The sequence below is a fragment of the Pollicipes pollicipes genome, unplaced genomic scaffold, assembly GCF_011947565.3.
Source record: "Pollicipes pollicipes isolate AB1234 unplaced genomic scaffold, Ppol_2.1 Scaffold_4002;HRSCAF=4701_pilon_pilon_pilon, whole genome shotgun sequence".
Taxonomy (NCBI): Eukaryota; Metazoa; Arthropoda; class Thecostraca; order Pollicipedomorpha; family Pollicipedidae; genus Pollicipes; species Pollicipes pollicipes.
This window is the reverse complement of record NW_023596420.1, coordinates 19,315,844-19,331,232: the sequence shown is the minus strand read 5'-3', so window position 1 is coordinate 19,331,232 and position 15,389 is coordinate 19,315,844. Positions and strand designations below refer to the sequence as shown.

General features: G+C 50.2%; 1 protein-coding gene across 1 annotated transcript in view; it reads left to right on the top strand.

Moving 5' to 3' along the window:
* Positions 1-54: 54 nt before the first annotated feature.
* The window catches only part of LOC119094207 (lachesin-like), a 31,301-nt gene continuing 15,966 nt past the window's right edge, over positions 55-15,389 (top strand). Inside the window, exons 1-3 of the mRNA XM_037217283.1 lie at positions 55-73; positions 7,505-7,662; positions 7,895-8,102. Coding sequence (XP_037073178.1) covers positions 55-73; positions 7,505-7,662; positions 7,895-8,102 — 385 coding nt within the window. The remainder of the gene's footprint in view (positions 74-7,504; positions 7,663-7,894; positions 8,103-15,389) is intronic.

The following is a 15,389-nucleotide window of genomic DNA, read 5'->3' as shown; positions in this document are numbered from 1 at the left end:
AAATGTTGTAAATTCTGCACTTTAATGTCAGGTTTACGTGAAACTAACAATAGGATGCTTGATATAGGCACAAGTAAGTGTTAAAAACTCTCTTCTTCCCTCTTTCTTCCTTCCTCTTTTTCTCTCACTCTTCCCCCCCCCCCCCTCTCTCTATTCTCGCTTTCTCTCTTTCTTCTTTCTTGTCCCTCTCTCTTGCCCTGGTTCTGCCAAAAACCTGCACCGTTTCTGTCTTTTGACAGCTTCACACATCTCACCTTACCCATAAACGTGTTTTTCATTTTTGGTACAAGCTAGATAGGCACAGCTGTGCACTGTGCATTGTGCTTTTCGTAGTCTTTCTATTTTTGAAGCGAGATCAAGCATCAGCAGCTGCCAGTGATGAGCAGGCGTTTGTACCGATGCTGTTAACAGTGAGCAACATGCTTACTACGCGGAAACCCCTCCGTAGTTATGACTTTGCCTCCCACCCAAGTCGAGGCCAACAAATGCACAAAATCGGCGGGTGGCTAGCATAATTGGACAGCAAGAGTGGCGGCTGCAGTATGTTGTCACTTATTTCTGCTGACGCTTACTTCCAAAACCGCTTATAGCTGCGTTGAGCCCGATTGTCACGCCAGCCTTGCTCGCTCGACCGATCGGCAGTATAACAGATCCCACTCAAGGGTGTGGCCAGGAAATGACCGGCGGTTGGCTGTCGGAGAAGAAAGCGCCTCTGAGACAGACCCGCGGGGGCGCGAAGGACGACGCGGCGCCCCGAGCCGGAATCGCCGCTGCCCGGACGCGCGTCATGTTTTGCACCACGCCAGGGGACATTCGCGTTCCTCCTATGTCAGGGGTTCTACAACAGATTCTTGTTCCTTGCCACTGTTGTTTTTTAGAGGGAGTACTTTTCATTTGGGGGGGGGGGGGGGCGATCGGAAAGTGAGGGCATATGGTTCAACAGAGTAACGGCTTAGCAATGCACACACTCCTTTCTCAGCTAAAACGGGCTGGAAATAGCACACCTACTTAAAATAGATTCAGTCCCAATACATCAGACTGCAACACGCCGTAACTCTTCGACCACTAACGTGTCCGTTCCCAGCCACCTTTTGAATAACCTGCTCGGTGGCGGTTGCAGTCTTCCCACGCCAGACTTCCCTGCCGTAGTTGTGGGAGGAATCTCCTCCCAAAGGGTAAAGGCGAGGCTCTCAAGGAAATCACGATTTACGCACATCGTGCGTGAGTGAAGCAATATAGCTGTCCAGGTAGCACCAACAGGCAAGGACCTGAATGAAAGGTGATGTCACATGCACTGTTATGCTGGACACCTACCGAACCAAAACATGCTTTTAGGGGGCCACAACAGTGCCAATTTTTCACCAGTCGCGGAGAAGAAATTTCAGTTCCATTGTTATGAATTGTTCCGGCCCCAGTGAGATACCAAGGGTTCATTCTGCCGTTTTGATTTATTACCCGAATGCTATTACTGCGTTAGAACACTGATTTGGGTCTATCATTCCGCTTATCTGATCCTGTTCAGAATAGCTGTTACAAATGCGCTTGGCATATTGAAGAAAGTCTTGTGTTTGATCTGGGGAAATCATGATTTGATACAAGTACGTGGCTGTAAAATGCCGGAAATGATCATGCAAACGTCCTATCTGTGTCAAAACCCTATAGAGATGCGTGACGGCTCATTTCATATCCCCGTGGTAATTGCTTTCAAGCCCAGCAGATTTTGTCTGTTTTTTAAACGTTAGAAATTATATGACCTGGAGTAGATATCCAACCACTGTATTAAGTCGAAAACGTTCCCTTCAAGGGGTGCCCTTAACCTAATCCTAGGGACGTTTCTCATTCGTCCTCCGAGGAGAGAGCCTCAGAGGCCCCTGATAAAATTTTGAGAATTATGCAACTTACGGCCACGAAGGGAGAACGGCATTAACGTCAGCCTGCATGAGATTTGTGTATCATCTTTTACGAAATATTAGTATAGGAGGAGTTTTGCTCTGGTAAAAGTACTCTTATTTTGGTGCGACAGCACGTCATGTACGATCAAGATATGAACGTGAAATTTGCGTACTCTCTTTTAAGGAATATCAGTATGGGAGGATTCTTACGGTTAGAAAAGTACTCTAATATTGATGCGGCAACATGTGATGTACGAGGAAGCTATGAAGAGGGTCTCTGAGACGTCAAAACAAATCTTGTGAGGCTCCGTCGGGATCATATTCTACAAATGAACGGACAGAACGGGCTCCTTCCATGGGAAAATTCACCCTAAAAGTTGTGCCGACATATTCCCCTCTCGCTTCCCCTTTCGGTTGTAGTTCTAGGACCGCTGAGGGAGAACACGCGGCTGTCATCTGTGAAGGGTCCGGAGGGACTGATCAGGGGCCGTCTGACTAGTCCGAAGTCTGTATGTTCAGAAAACACCCTAACCAGATCGGAATGCTCCCATTTGACTGGTCTGAGCTAACTGCCGAGTTAACTCGGTCTAGCTGGCGCCCACATTGTAGCGGTTAAGCTGCGCGTCTGGGGAACAGAAGCATGGGTTCGATTCCCCACGGTGTCTGCTTGTCTTGCCAGGATGAGAAGCAGGCGACACCATGTAGCCTGAACATCTGAGTGCATCATCAAACCCCAAAGGCACACAACTGTATAAAGTCGCACTACTCATGCAACCAGATGTTTGGCTCGACCTCATATATTGTTTTTTAATGAACGCGAGGCACGTCGTCACGCCCCTTTTCAGGAGCGTCCACGACTGCGTTCGCCCACATTAGCGCCTAGGCGTCGTAATGCAATCGGGATTCGAGTTCGTCCCGTCCAAAAATACCATCAAGACACCCCCACCCCCTCTTCCCACGGACCCGAGCGGCTGATGAGAGCAGCCGGACGGCTCAGTTCTACCCCCTCTGCTCATGAGGCCACTGCAAATATTTTCGTAATAACTAATGCAGTTTAAAACTAGCGAATGCTTTGCGCCTTCTGGCCGCCGAATGGCGCTTGGTCCGTTCCAGGTTGGTCCATGAACTGGTCTCCACTGGGGCGTTCCTTCTTCACGTTTGAGGCGATGGCTGGTGCATTCTAATTGTCTGTCTCGTGGCGATCGGCGGCCCTGCTGGCGCAGCAGTCCGTGGTGCCGGCGGCCCTTGCACCGACTAGCAGCCGTCAGACGCATCCTGCTGGTCGAATCCAGCCGACGCCTGTCAGGGGTGCAGTCTAATTCTTTTCCCGACCCGAATGGCCGAGCACGGGTATTGGATTCTTGACCTCGAAGGCGATTTCGGGCGGCTACAGATGTAAAGCCCGCTTTCAATTTGAAGCGCAAGACTTTACGACAATGGGAAATTGGAACGCAATTTGACATCGCTTCAGCATCAAGTGAGCACACCGTCGAGAATACAACGTCGGTTTTTCGTAATGAGTGAAGTGCTGACGGTGAATGCTAAACATCGTAGGACTCAGTTTTTTTAACACGCATCTGAAAATCAGCAGGTACATGTATATGTACACTGAATGTAAAGCGTGCATTCCATTACCAAGCACAGCAGTCAGCAGTATGTGGGAAATAGCATTATTCTTTAATTGTCCGCGACCGAAAACGGTCTGGAAATATCAGCTATCAATTCCCCACTGCTCCCGAACACATCGAGGCAACATCCGTCGGAGACGGTCTGGAAAGGTCAGCTATCGATTCCCCACTGCTCCCGAACACGTCGAGGGCAACATCCATCGGACACGGTCTGGAAAGATCAGCTATCGATTCTCCACTGCTCTCGAACACATCGAGGCAACATCCATCGGAAACGGTCTGGAAAGATCAGCTATCAATTCCTCGCTGCACCCAAACATGTCAAGGCAACATGCATCCTTGTGTGCAATGTAAAGCTGATCAGTATTAAGCTATCGAGCTTTTACTGACTGAGCACTGTTGAGCCTATTCAATACTGGAGTTTATACCCATAGCCGTGATGATGGCTCGCCAAATACAGGTGTGTTAAGTTATGGCTTTTTGAGTTTGTTTTATCGACAGCAGATCCTTTGGAGACTGTTCATATCTTTTGATAAATACCGTACACTGATCAACACAGTCTTAAACTCATAGAAATGGAAAAAAACTAAGCCGTAAAGCTCACTATATTTGACAGACATAGCCTCTGCAGGTGACTTTAAAGTTTTTTTTTTGGGGGGGGACCATATTACATAGTCCAAAACCTAATACGATTCCGGAACGTGGAACGTTATGAGAACAAGCATACGCCAACATTGTACCGGCAGTGTCTGAGGGTCCACAGTGAGGATCATGCGCCAATGTCGGGTCGAAACATGTGGGACGAGTGTTCAGTGTAACTGCACAGTGACATCACGAGATATGTCGATATGCGGACAGGACAGATTGTCCCGTTTTGCCCCCATAGACGTCCCACGGTTTTGATTTTTGTTAAGCTTTGAGTTACACTCTATGTGTCACCATAAACCACCAGTTTTCAAACTGACCTGAAGAGGCCACGTCTGCCGGTAGCAAACTTTGCGGCTTGCTTTTGAATTTATTTTAGTTTGAGACTGCAGCCCACAGCGTACGGTATATTTAATTTGCTTTGACAACCAAGTGCTTCCAAAATGCATGCAACGAAAGGTATGGTACTTGATACCCCACAAAGGCACAGTGTTCATATCTGGTATTCGAGTAACCGATAATCTGGCAAAAGGCTTATGGGCTTAGACCGATTAAATGCGTCACACGAAGAAATTGTGTTTGAACAAAAGAATACGGGAATGGATCCTGACATCAGATCCTTGAGTCCTGGAGGTAAGATTTTCGAAGTGTCCAACAATCATTTTACAATGCTAACAGACTATCTGGCATCAGGGATCTCTTTTCATGCTCTGCCCGTGGATATCCCGGATCTTGATCTTGTCTGGAAATGTGTTTGAATATATTTCAGTTCTAGGAAATTAGTGGAAGGAAATTAACATGACCTCCTTACGATAACAAGATACTTAATATTCGTTACAGGGACAGGGACAGTTACGCTTCACATTTTAAGATATTGAATCAAGCATCAGATATGATGAAATAAGCTCCCTTACAAACACCGGCATACTTTCAAGTGGAAAGGAATGTTTTAGACAGTGCAGTTTCTCTGTTCAGTAGACATGCTCCTCAATACATCATTGTTTGATTACGTCATCGTACTTTGCACAGCGTCGGTTAAGAGCCAATAGACAATGTCTGAAAATCGCGCTCACGAGCGCCAGCTATGAACGACTCTACGGCTATATTTTTATTGGCCTTGATCGTCGCATGGCTAATTGAATGACAGGATTTGAATGACATTAATGTGGCGTTATGGATGCTCGGGTGACCTTAAAATAGTCTCCCCGAAAAAGCCCGCACGTCTTCTCGGGCGTATAGCTCAGAAACTTGAGAGGTTTAGTTCTTTAGAAGGGGAAAGCTGTGAAGTGGACAAATGGATATTCCGCGATGGCTAGTTCAGTTCAAAGCTCGATACAAATGTTGAACACCCCCTGTAAGTGAGTTGTATATTCAATAGTGTTTCGGTCACAGACGTTGGTCACAGAATCGAAAAGTTCAAGTATAGAGCGGACATTAAATGCTAGCCAGCGCTGACATCGTTTTTACCCCAGCACACACATGGTCAAATGGCTCACGCTTCCTTTACTTTGACCGAACAGACTACAATAAATCAAGATGTTGACCATGATTTGACTTCTGGATCACGAATCAGGGGTCGGTGTCGTGTGGCTTCTCGAGAAGGCATGCAACATCGACTGGATCAACGACGCCGTGAAAAACAACAGCAGCGGGATCATCATCATCAACGTAAAAACATTGACCTCAACATCAGCAGGAACACCATGAGCACGACCGAGATCGAGACCTGGTCGGCTTTCTTACGTTACCTCATATGGATGAAACTTTGTGTGTAAAGATAAGATCGGCTGCCACAATCAGTGTTAAATTTTCGTATAGCTTGACAAAACCAGAATGCTTTTAAACGCAATATAGTTTAGTCGGCTTTCTCGCAACCGGTATGCCCATCCGGTAAATATTTGGTAATACATGCATGTCGGGTTTGAAAGATAATTTTTTAACGTCTGGTGTTGTGTATTGGATGACGTGTTTAAGGCGAGGGTAGTGGCGAAAGTGTATCGTATATTGGTGAATCAAAAAGACACAGTCGGCTACCGTTTAACGACAATGTCCTAGGCGCAAAAAATCTCCTGAGCCCGTAATTGGTGATGACGTTTTTTTCTGTACACCGATGATGAGATGCGGCACAATAAGTATCCCATGTCTGCTTAAATTACGCAAAAAAAAAACAAGATCCCCCATCGCCGAATATGGGAAATTATCAAAATGCTCTACCTGAAACAATCCCCTACTTAACAGAGACATTTCATCGTGTAGAGTTATTTGGTTTTATCTATGCAAGGCTAGTGCAATTTGTTGCGTGTGATTTACAGTGTTTTGTTCGGTTAGTGTGAAAAATGGGCGCCATTTGATCACGTGTATGCTGGGAAAAGCGTTGTCGGAACTGGCTAGCACACGATGTCCGCTCTATATTTTGACTTTGATTCCGTGGGCAAAGCTCGTGACCGAAAATTCATTAAGAATACCATTTTTGTAACGAATATCACTTTTGCAATTATCGCAATGTCATCTAAATCTCCCTTAATAATTAGCATGCGTTACATTGCACGGGAGCTTTACCATCTCAAGGCTATCTTCCAGCACCCTGGATCTTTTGAAACTTTAATTACAGGATTCTTGCAGATTTAATATGTGTTATCAGGATCCTAGCACATGTCTGTGTCGAAATACCTCGCAGAGCAGCCGGCTTTCCACTTTTCAGTGCGCATACCATTGCAATCGAAACCATGCATGGACAGTATGGCCTAATATGTAATTGACACTCAGAACAGGCGCACGGAGGTTTCTACCCAGGTTTTCCAAATCTTGTTATGCTCCTCCAGATGGTTCGGGATGCACACAAAATACATTAGTTGCATTGGTTGCATTCGCATTCTGGTTGCACCGATCCCCTATCCCGGGAGAGGGCTATTGTGATAAGTCTGCAACTGCAATGCGTGTTGTCTATGGTCACACTGTAGCGTTCAGGGTATATTTGGCTGCGTTAGGCCGAGGTATATGCGTGCTTAAGCTGTGTGGCTGCTGAACTCCAGTTAACGGTAATTGGCAGCTGACGTGATGGTGATGACTCACGGGCGGCAACGCCTTTGCAGGCAGCAAGAAAGCGAGCTCATAGGCAAAGGTTGTTCCAAGTGTGGTATGCTGAATAATTTTCATATTTTGTATATTGTTGTGCCATCTAGCTTTACCAGACCTACAGAGCCATCTTGCCTGAAATTTCACAAGAATATGTTGTCTACCCCGGTACAGATTGGTCTTGCCCGCTCTGCCCTGCAACCGACTACCCGTGTCCGCCTTACCCCTGTGCTGACTGCCCTGGTCCGCCCTGCCGCGGTACAGACTGCCCGTGCCTGATCAACCCCGGAACTGACTACCCGTGTCCGCTCTACCCCGACATTGACTACCCGTGTCCGCTCTGCCGCGGTACGGACTGCCCGTGCCCGATCAACCCCGGAACTGACTACTCGTGTCCGCTCTGCCCCGACATTGACTACCGTGTCCGCTCTGCCTCTACATTGACTTCCGTGTCCGCTCTGCCCCTACATTAACTGTCCGCGTCCGCTCTGCCTCTACATTGACTGTCAGTGTCCGCTCTGTCCCTACATAGACTGTCCGCGTCCGCTCTGCCCCTACATTGACTGTCAGTGTCCGCTCTGTCCCTACATTGACTGTCCGTGTCCGTTTTGTCCCGGCACTGACTGCCCTCATGGCCGGCTCGTGCGGCGGCAGGTGGGCTGGATGAAGTCGGACACACGCACCATCCTTACCGTGTACGACCTGGTGGTGACCAACAACCCGCGCATCAGCATCAGCCACGACCTGCAGCACACCTGGAGCATCCACATACGGCAGCTGAAGAAGTCCGACCACGGCTGCTACATGTGCCAGCTCAACACCAAACCGATGCGCAGCCAGATGGGCTGCGTCGACGTGCAAGGTCAGTCAGGTCACCATCCAGCTCCCAGGGTCAGCCAATAAACCAGCCAGCTGCCGGGATCAATCAGTAAACCAGCCAGTAAACCAGTCAGGTCACCATCCAGCTCCCAGGGTCAGCCAATAAACCAGCTAACTGGCGGAATCAGTCAGTAAACCAGCCAGTAAACCGGTCAGGTCACCATCCAGCTCCCGGGGTCAGTCAGTAAACCAACTAGCTGGCGGAATCACTCAGTAAACCATCCATCTTGTCAGGATCAGTCGTTAACCAGCCAGCTGTTCAGGCCAGTCAACAACTCACCACGGCCTACGCACGGCGTCAGCAGCTCACCATGGCCTACTCCTTACCGCTCAGCTTCCATGGCCAACTAGCTCACGTTGTTTTTAGCCATGCGGCCCTCAATTGCCCTCAGTAGATTGATCTCGGTTCAAGTTGACGGACACAGAATCGCTCGGTGGTGGTACTAAATGCGTTACTATCACCGATTTTTCGGGAAAACGTATGGCTTAAGGGTCATGCACAAGCTGTCTTCACTAATTCATGTCATTGTTTTTATTGTTGTTTGTTCGGGTTTTATCCCGCGCTGACTACGAGGGTCATTCCTATCACATCCCATCGCGTGTAAGACAATCGCGAATCAGACGTTAGCAAACCAGATTATATGGTTGGAATATGTTGTTGCGGTGCAGTACAAAGATGCGTTTATGCACAACCAGCTTATTTAATTTCAATGGTATCTTTGGGAACTATCACATTTTCGTCTTGTACATTGGTTGGACAACACTGGACAACACATTGGTCATGTGCTGTCCAGTATTGTTCAACACTTCATGGTCAACGCCTTGGTCATGTTTCAGCTGATCAACGTAAACAGCTATGACAAATTTCTGAGCACTGATCACGAACATAGCGCTTAAAATTGCTGAATGACTCTAACGTTTCAAGATAAGTGGATGGAGGAGGAGCGGCAACATGGGCTTGACGCTGAACATTATGGAAAGGAACATGTCACATGCCTCGCGGCTCGGGCTAAATGGATCAACCATTTGGTACAGCAAATCTTCCGGCATGCTCCAAATATTCTTCCAAACTTTCTGGTACCAGGACGTCCACATTAAAACCGTGATTTTCAAGTCCCTCTTCGAAAGGGGGAGGGTCACTGGCCACATGGTCGCCCCGGTCAGGTGATGTGTCTCGTACTGGCCACATGGTCGCCCCGGTTAGGGAATGTGTCTCGTACTGGCCACATGGTCGCCCCGGTTAGGGGATATGTCTCGTACTGGCCACATGGTCGCCCCGGTTAGGGAATGTGGTCTCGTACTGGCCACATGGTCGCCCCGGTTAGGCAATGTGTCTCGTACTGGCCACATGGTCACCCGGTTAGGGAATATGTCTCGTACTGGCCACATGTCGCCCGGTTAGGGAATGTGTCTCGTACTGGCCACATGGTCGCCCCCGGTCAGGTGGTGATGTGTCTCGTACTGGCCACATGGTCACCCCGGTCAGGTGATGTGTCTCGTACTGGCCACATGGTCGCCCCGGTTAGGGAATGTGTCTCGTACTGGCCACATGGTCACCCCGGTTAGGGAATGTGTCTCGTACTGGCCACATGGTCGCCCCGGTTAGGGAATGTGTCTCGTACTGGCCACATGGTCGCCCCGGTTAGGGAATGTGTCTCGTACTGGCCACATGGTCGCCCCGGTTAGGGAATGTGTCTCGTACTGGCCACATGGTCACCCCGGTTAGGGAATGTGTCTCGTACTGGCCACATGGTCGCCCCGGTTAGGGAATGTGTCTCGTACTGGCCACATGGTCGCCCCGGTTAGGGGATATGTCTCGTGTGTACTCCCATAATTAACGGCGTGTGGGAGGGATGTGTCACGTGGTTCGGTGCTGGGCGCGCGTGAAGCGACGAACTGGTGTGTCAAGATATGAGAGGGAGTTTTGTAAACATAGGTGACGGTCAGTGTTTTAATAGTTTAGCATAGAAGTGAGGCTGGAATTGATCTGCCCAGACCGTGGGGGGGCACTCGCGCCCGGCGTGGGTGGGCATGGTGTTACAGACCGGTGACGTGCGCTTCAGCGCGGCGGCACGCTCGTTAGCCGGCGCCGAGTATATTTTGATTTTGTCGTTGAAGGTGGCCATGTGGAGACGCAGCGGCTCGTCATGCGGCCCTCGCCGGTCCCGTGTCGCGGCCTGGCGCGATTTACTGGCCACACCTGCATATTCCCGAAGGTCTCCTTTGGCTATGGCGCTAGGCTGTGGGCTAGCTGGACGTTCGTTTTGTTCCCTTGGTTCTTTTTAATTGCTCGGGGCGGCCGGACCCTTGCCGAGCTCCATTCAACGCGCCCGCGCGGATCTCATCACGCGCGCTACCTTTTCCCTTTACGTTATCGCTTGTCCGGCCCGATTTATTAACTGACATGGCCATAGCCATACTGATATGACACATTAAATTGCATGACATTTGTGCGCGTGCATTTTGGTTTTCTGTTTGTTTTGTTTTTTAGTTTTGATTGTCTTGTTCAAGCGGAGCACTTGCTTTGGAATCGACGGAGCCAGCTCCCGCCGGACAGTCAGGCTTTCGTCCGATACGTAAGATGCCGTCCTTTCTCGGAGATCGAATCATGTATGAACCATAACCGAAGGATGATAGACATGGAACGCGCTCGAGCGGCACGAGCTGACTACGGCGGGGCTGAGGAGCCAGACGACCACGGTCCTGATTTTACACAGATGTATGTTTTTGGGTAGCACGACCCGAACACGCAGTCTTGCTCTCTCTTTTCAGCTAAAAGACTGTCAGCTCGTTTCGCTGTCTCTTACTCGACTTCAGGCGCGACGGCATAAAGAGGCAAAAGTCATTCGTGGCCAAGGACCAATTGGGACTGTCCGGGGTGCAGGATTACGCACGGCTGTTACTGGGCCTATCCGTTGTTTAGAATACCTTGGTAGAGAACGGAACACAGCCTATTCTCTCCCGACGTGGTGTACGCCAGGCCTTGTGGGCTCTTGATGGCGGGATGTTCGGGAGAGATAAAGGTCCCGCTGCCGACGCTGACGCTCATGAGCGACAAGGAACGGAGAGGACGGACAGGATCGTCAGGCCGAGTCCCCGGAGCGCGCCGGCGCGGACACCGAAGCACGTGAACGCAGGTCACGCCGGGCGCTCGCTGTCTGCCGAGGGGCTGCACCATCCCAGCGGAGCGCTGTCTACCCCGAGACCTCTAAGCGACGCGCCGTAGAGCAGCGCCTTGCAAATCTCACTCCGGCAGGCGGGAGGCAATGGCGCAGAAGCGCCGGAGGCGGCTTCTCCGTGCTGGACGAAGCGCTGCTCAAGGCGCGTGCGAGGCAGCGGAAAGCTGCGAACAGTGGGCGTGGCCAAAGGAATGGTGGGCCGCCCAAGCGTGGACGAGACGTGGGGAGCGTCGTCCGAATAGGGAGCCTGGAGGGCAGCCGAGGGGGCAAGTCGTCGTCCAGCTTCTGACAGCCGAGGGGGCCAGTCGTCGTCCAGCTTCGGACAGCTGATGCCGGCCCGTATCTGCATCAGTGCCAGGCTTCGGACAGCTGATGCCGGCCCGTATCTGCATCAGTGCCAGGCTGATAAAGTAACTTGATGTGTTTTAAATAGCGCATGCACGTGGTTTCACTGGGTGTTTGAAACCCGTCAATAAAAGTTTACTTAGGTCAACGAGGATTCGCACAGACGGGCCAGTTATAATGCTAAGACTCTGTATAAAACGGGGGGGGGGGGGGGGCGCTGTCAGCTGTGTGCGAGCCAAGAATGGGTGGGGTGAGTGGTACCAGCGGATGTCTATGCTTTGGATAGTGTGGTGGGGTGCCGAATACATGAAGTGTGTGAATTGGCTCAGGCCGAAGGGCTCCCAACGTTGTTATTCAGCGGGCCCTTGCCAATACAATTCGTCGATTGCGTGGGATCCCTGCCAAATTGGGCATACTGTCAGAGCATCTGGCTTCTCTTTTGCCCCGTTTAAATATTACGGTCAGCTGAAAAGTGGAGGTGGGGCACTGTGGTTAAGGGCGCACAGCCATGCACGGTGAGACAGCCGTTCATGGTGCCTGACCATCCCGCCAATGCCCCGGTCATCCACTTCATCCTAGCTCTGTGGTTCACATGGGTGTGTGTTGGCTTTGGGTGAACTGGAGTCACAACGTGCCAAGTCGTGCGCTAACATCATCTGGCTCGTATGCTGACCATTGGGCCCGTCAGTGTAAATTCGTTCTTATGGGGAGGCGCGACAGCAGCAGCCAGCGGCGCACAAACATCCACCGGCGGCCCAGCAGCGGAGCAGCGTACGCACACCCCACCCCAGGAATCCATCCCCCCCCCCTCCACACCAATTCATTGGTGTTTTCCGCTAAGCCGTATTTTACTTAGTTTGGAAACGGCAAGGAGGGTTGCATCATCCCCCCCCCCCCCCCCATTAATTTGCGTTGACAAACGGCGAATCAGCGCGAGGATCAACTTTCAATATATGACACTATCCCAAAACATTAAACAAACATTTGTGTGGGCATATGGCAGCCCGTGTCGCTGGGTCTTGGTAACAGGCCCTTTGCCGCACTAGTTGTACAACATAATGCGTCTTCAGAACGTAAGCGCCACACGCTAACAGATAGTGTTTTTTAGGGAGCAGGCCAACTTATTGGACGAGTCCAACCTAGTCAGTTTAGTCCAATGTAGTCTATCATTAAGAGCAGCTCTCCCGAAATCCGTGTCAATAGGCTCGAGTATTCATTTTGGGTATCCGCTACTTCGTTAGAAATGTAAGCGGGGCCGCGTATTTATCACTGACATTTTTCTCCATTTGCTTTGCCTTTCTCCAGACGTTGACCCTGTGTCTTGCAATGCAATATTTGACCGAAATGCCTGTATTACAAACATCGTGTCAGGGCTTGACCACGCAGTTCGGTCACTATATATATATATATATATATATATATATATATATATATATATATATATTTACAAGTCTGATATATACAAGTCTCAGGCTATTGTCACTTGATTTCAATGTTTCAACATGTCCTGGCCTTGATTTCTCTCCTATGGCGTTAAACACAGACTCTCCTCGTGTGACGGTAATCCCCAATTCTTAGTGCAAAGAACCGAACTGTAGGGCGGTCAGTCCCAGGAACGTAAAAACACGCATTGGCTTTCCCAGGCTGAACCTATCATAACAGCTGTCATGTCATGTGTCTAGAGCTGGAAGTCATAGTCAGCTTGAAGACCATAAGCAGTCCGAAGGTTGAGCATGCGCGATAACCCCGTAACATGCGCCGTCCTTGTCCCTGAGCAAGCTATAGGCAAACAGCGAAGGTCAGCGGGATCGGAGCACAGCAGCAAGTGCTGCTAGGGTCTTGCTCCTGACAAAAACCAGCGATATCTTAATCTGGATTTTAGGGATACATTATGCCACACACTGCACTAACATCCAACAGGATATGAAACCAAACAGTGCTGAGAAGTCAGATGTTTAATAATCAGCTTAGCCAAGCAATTCAGTCAAGATTGGTTGGCAGGACACGTGGGTGACTCAGGCTTTTTTGCGCTTTATGGCGTCTTGCCGCTTGGGTTACTTTAACCCTTAATCAGGTAAATAGCGGCAATTTTACCAACTCATAGCATCTCTGGATGTGTCCCGGCGAGCCAAAACGCTCGGTGTGATGTCTAGTTTTCTTTCGTTTTAAGGTTTCTCGCTATCTTACCTATTAACTTCTCACTAACTTCCCACGACTTATACATTCAACGGTATGCACACAGATGCCGGTGTGAATGGATCATCGACGCTGCCGTGAGGGTCAGCGATGGGCGAATGGCTGCAGCACAGGCATTCAGGAGACCGACGGCGATTAGCAAACGACGTGATCTGAAATCGATGACACGTCTTGTTATAGCCGCCAGTTTTGGTGCCGTGCAGTACTGGTACGAACCGGTTTTGGGAGCGACATATTTTAGGCGTGGGCCATGATTTGATCGTATATCTGAGTGGCCTCCGCGCAATGTCAAATCGGGCCCTCACACCACATCTGACGCTAAAGTTTTGGCCAGTCCCGGTTTATGGCTTCACTCGACGAGCGTTTAGCTCTGAGGAGACGCCTAAACTAATTTGCCCGTAGCACTTGTTGAATTTTTTCATTCAAGGTAAGTCCAGCGGAACAGCATGGAATATTACGTTTAACGGTCGACGATTAAAACGCGCGGGAACGCCTTCAACGTACATATGTGCTGCACTTTTCATGCCACTACTAACTGTGCGCCATTTGCACTAAATTGCAGTATCAACCATGCTGTTGTGAAAATAAGTACCAGTGAGTTCACGAGGACAATCGGAAAACATTTTGCCAGATGACCGTATGCTTTTGCCTCTCTGAGAGTTCAGTTGTTTTCCGCAGACTATGACGGCTCGAGTGAAAGTTATGCGTGTACATGCGAAGCAGCATAAGCTATCGAATTTCGAGTATATGCCTCTAACACAAGTACACTAGGCACAAACTTGCCTTCGTGTCTCCATCGGGTCCGGCATTGGACCGGTCACGTGCCGGAACATGACAGGCCGCACGTCCGACTTAGGAGCAGCCGTCCAGCATTAGGAGAGCTTTTCTGTCCAGACGGAAACACTCTCCTGTGTTTTCGGCGTAGGGAGAGGCGGCGTGTCCGACACAGGAGAGGCAGCGCATCCGACGTAGGAGAGGCGGCGTGTCCGACACAGAAGAGGCGGCGTGTCCGACACAGAAGGGGCGGCGTGTCCGACACCGAAGAGGCGGCGTGTGTCGAAGAGAGACGGTGTGTCCGACCAGGAGAGGTGGCGTGTCTGACGTGGGAGAGGCGGCGTGTCTGACACAGGAGAGGCCGTCCAGTGCTTGAGTGAGTGCATCTTCTGCACGGGAGTTACCGCGTGTCCGGCGCAGAAGAGGCAGCATGTCTGGCAAAGGAGGGACTGCACGTCCGCCACAGGAGGTGTGGCGTGTCCAGCACAGTAGAGACATAATGTCTGGCATAGGAGAGTCACGATCTCTAGCACAGAAGGGGCTGCATGTCCGGCACAGGAGGTGCTCGGCAATGGGACAGCCGCGTTGGCGACGCAGGAGAGGCCGCAAGTCCGACGCAGGGCCGGGACGCGCTGGTGCCGGGCTCCGGGGCGTTTGACTCGCCCTGTCTCGCCGTTTTTCTTAGCGCGAACTGATGCGAAGGAGGGAGAGGGGTCGATGCGTCTCCGTTGAAGTTTTCAAACTAACAAAGATAGGGCCTCACGGAAAAAGCAGGG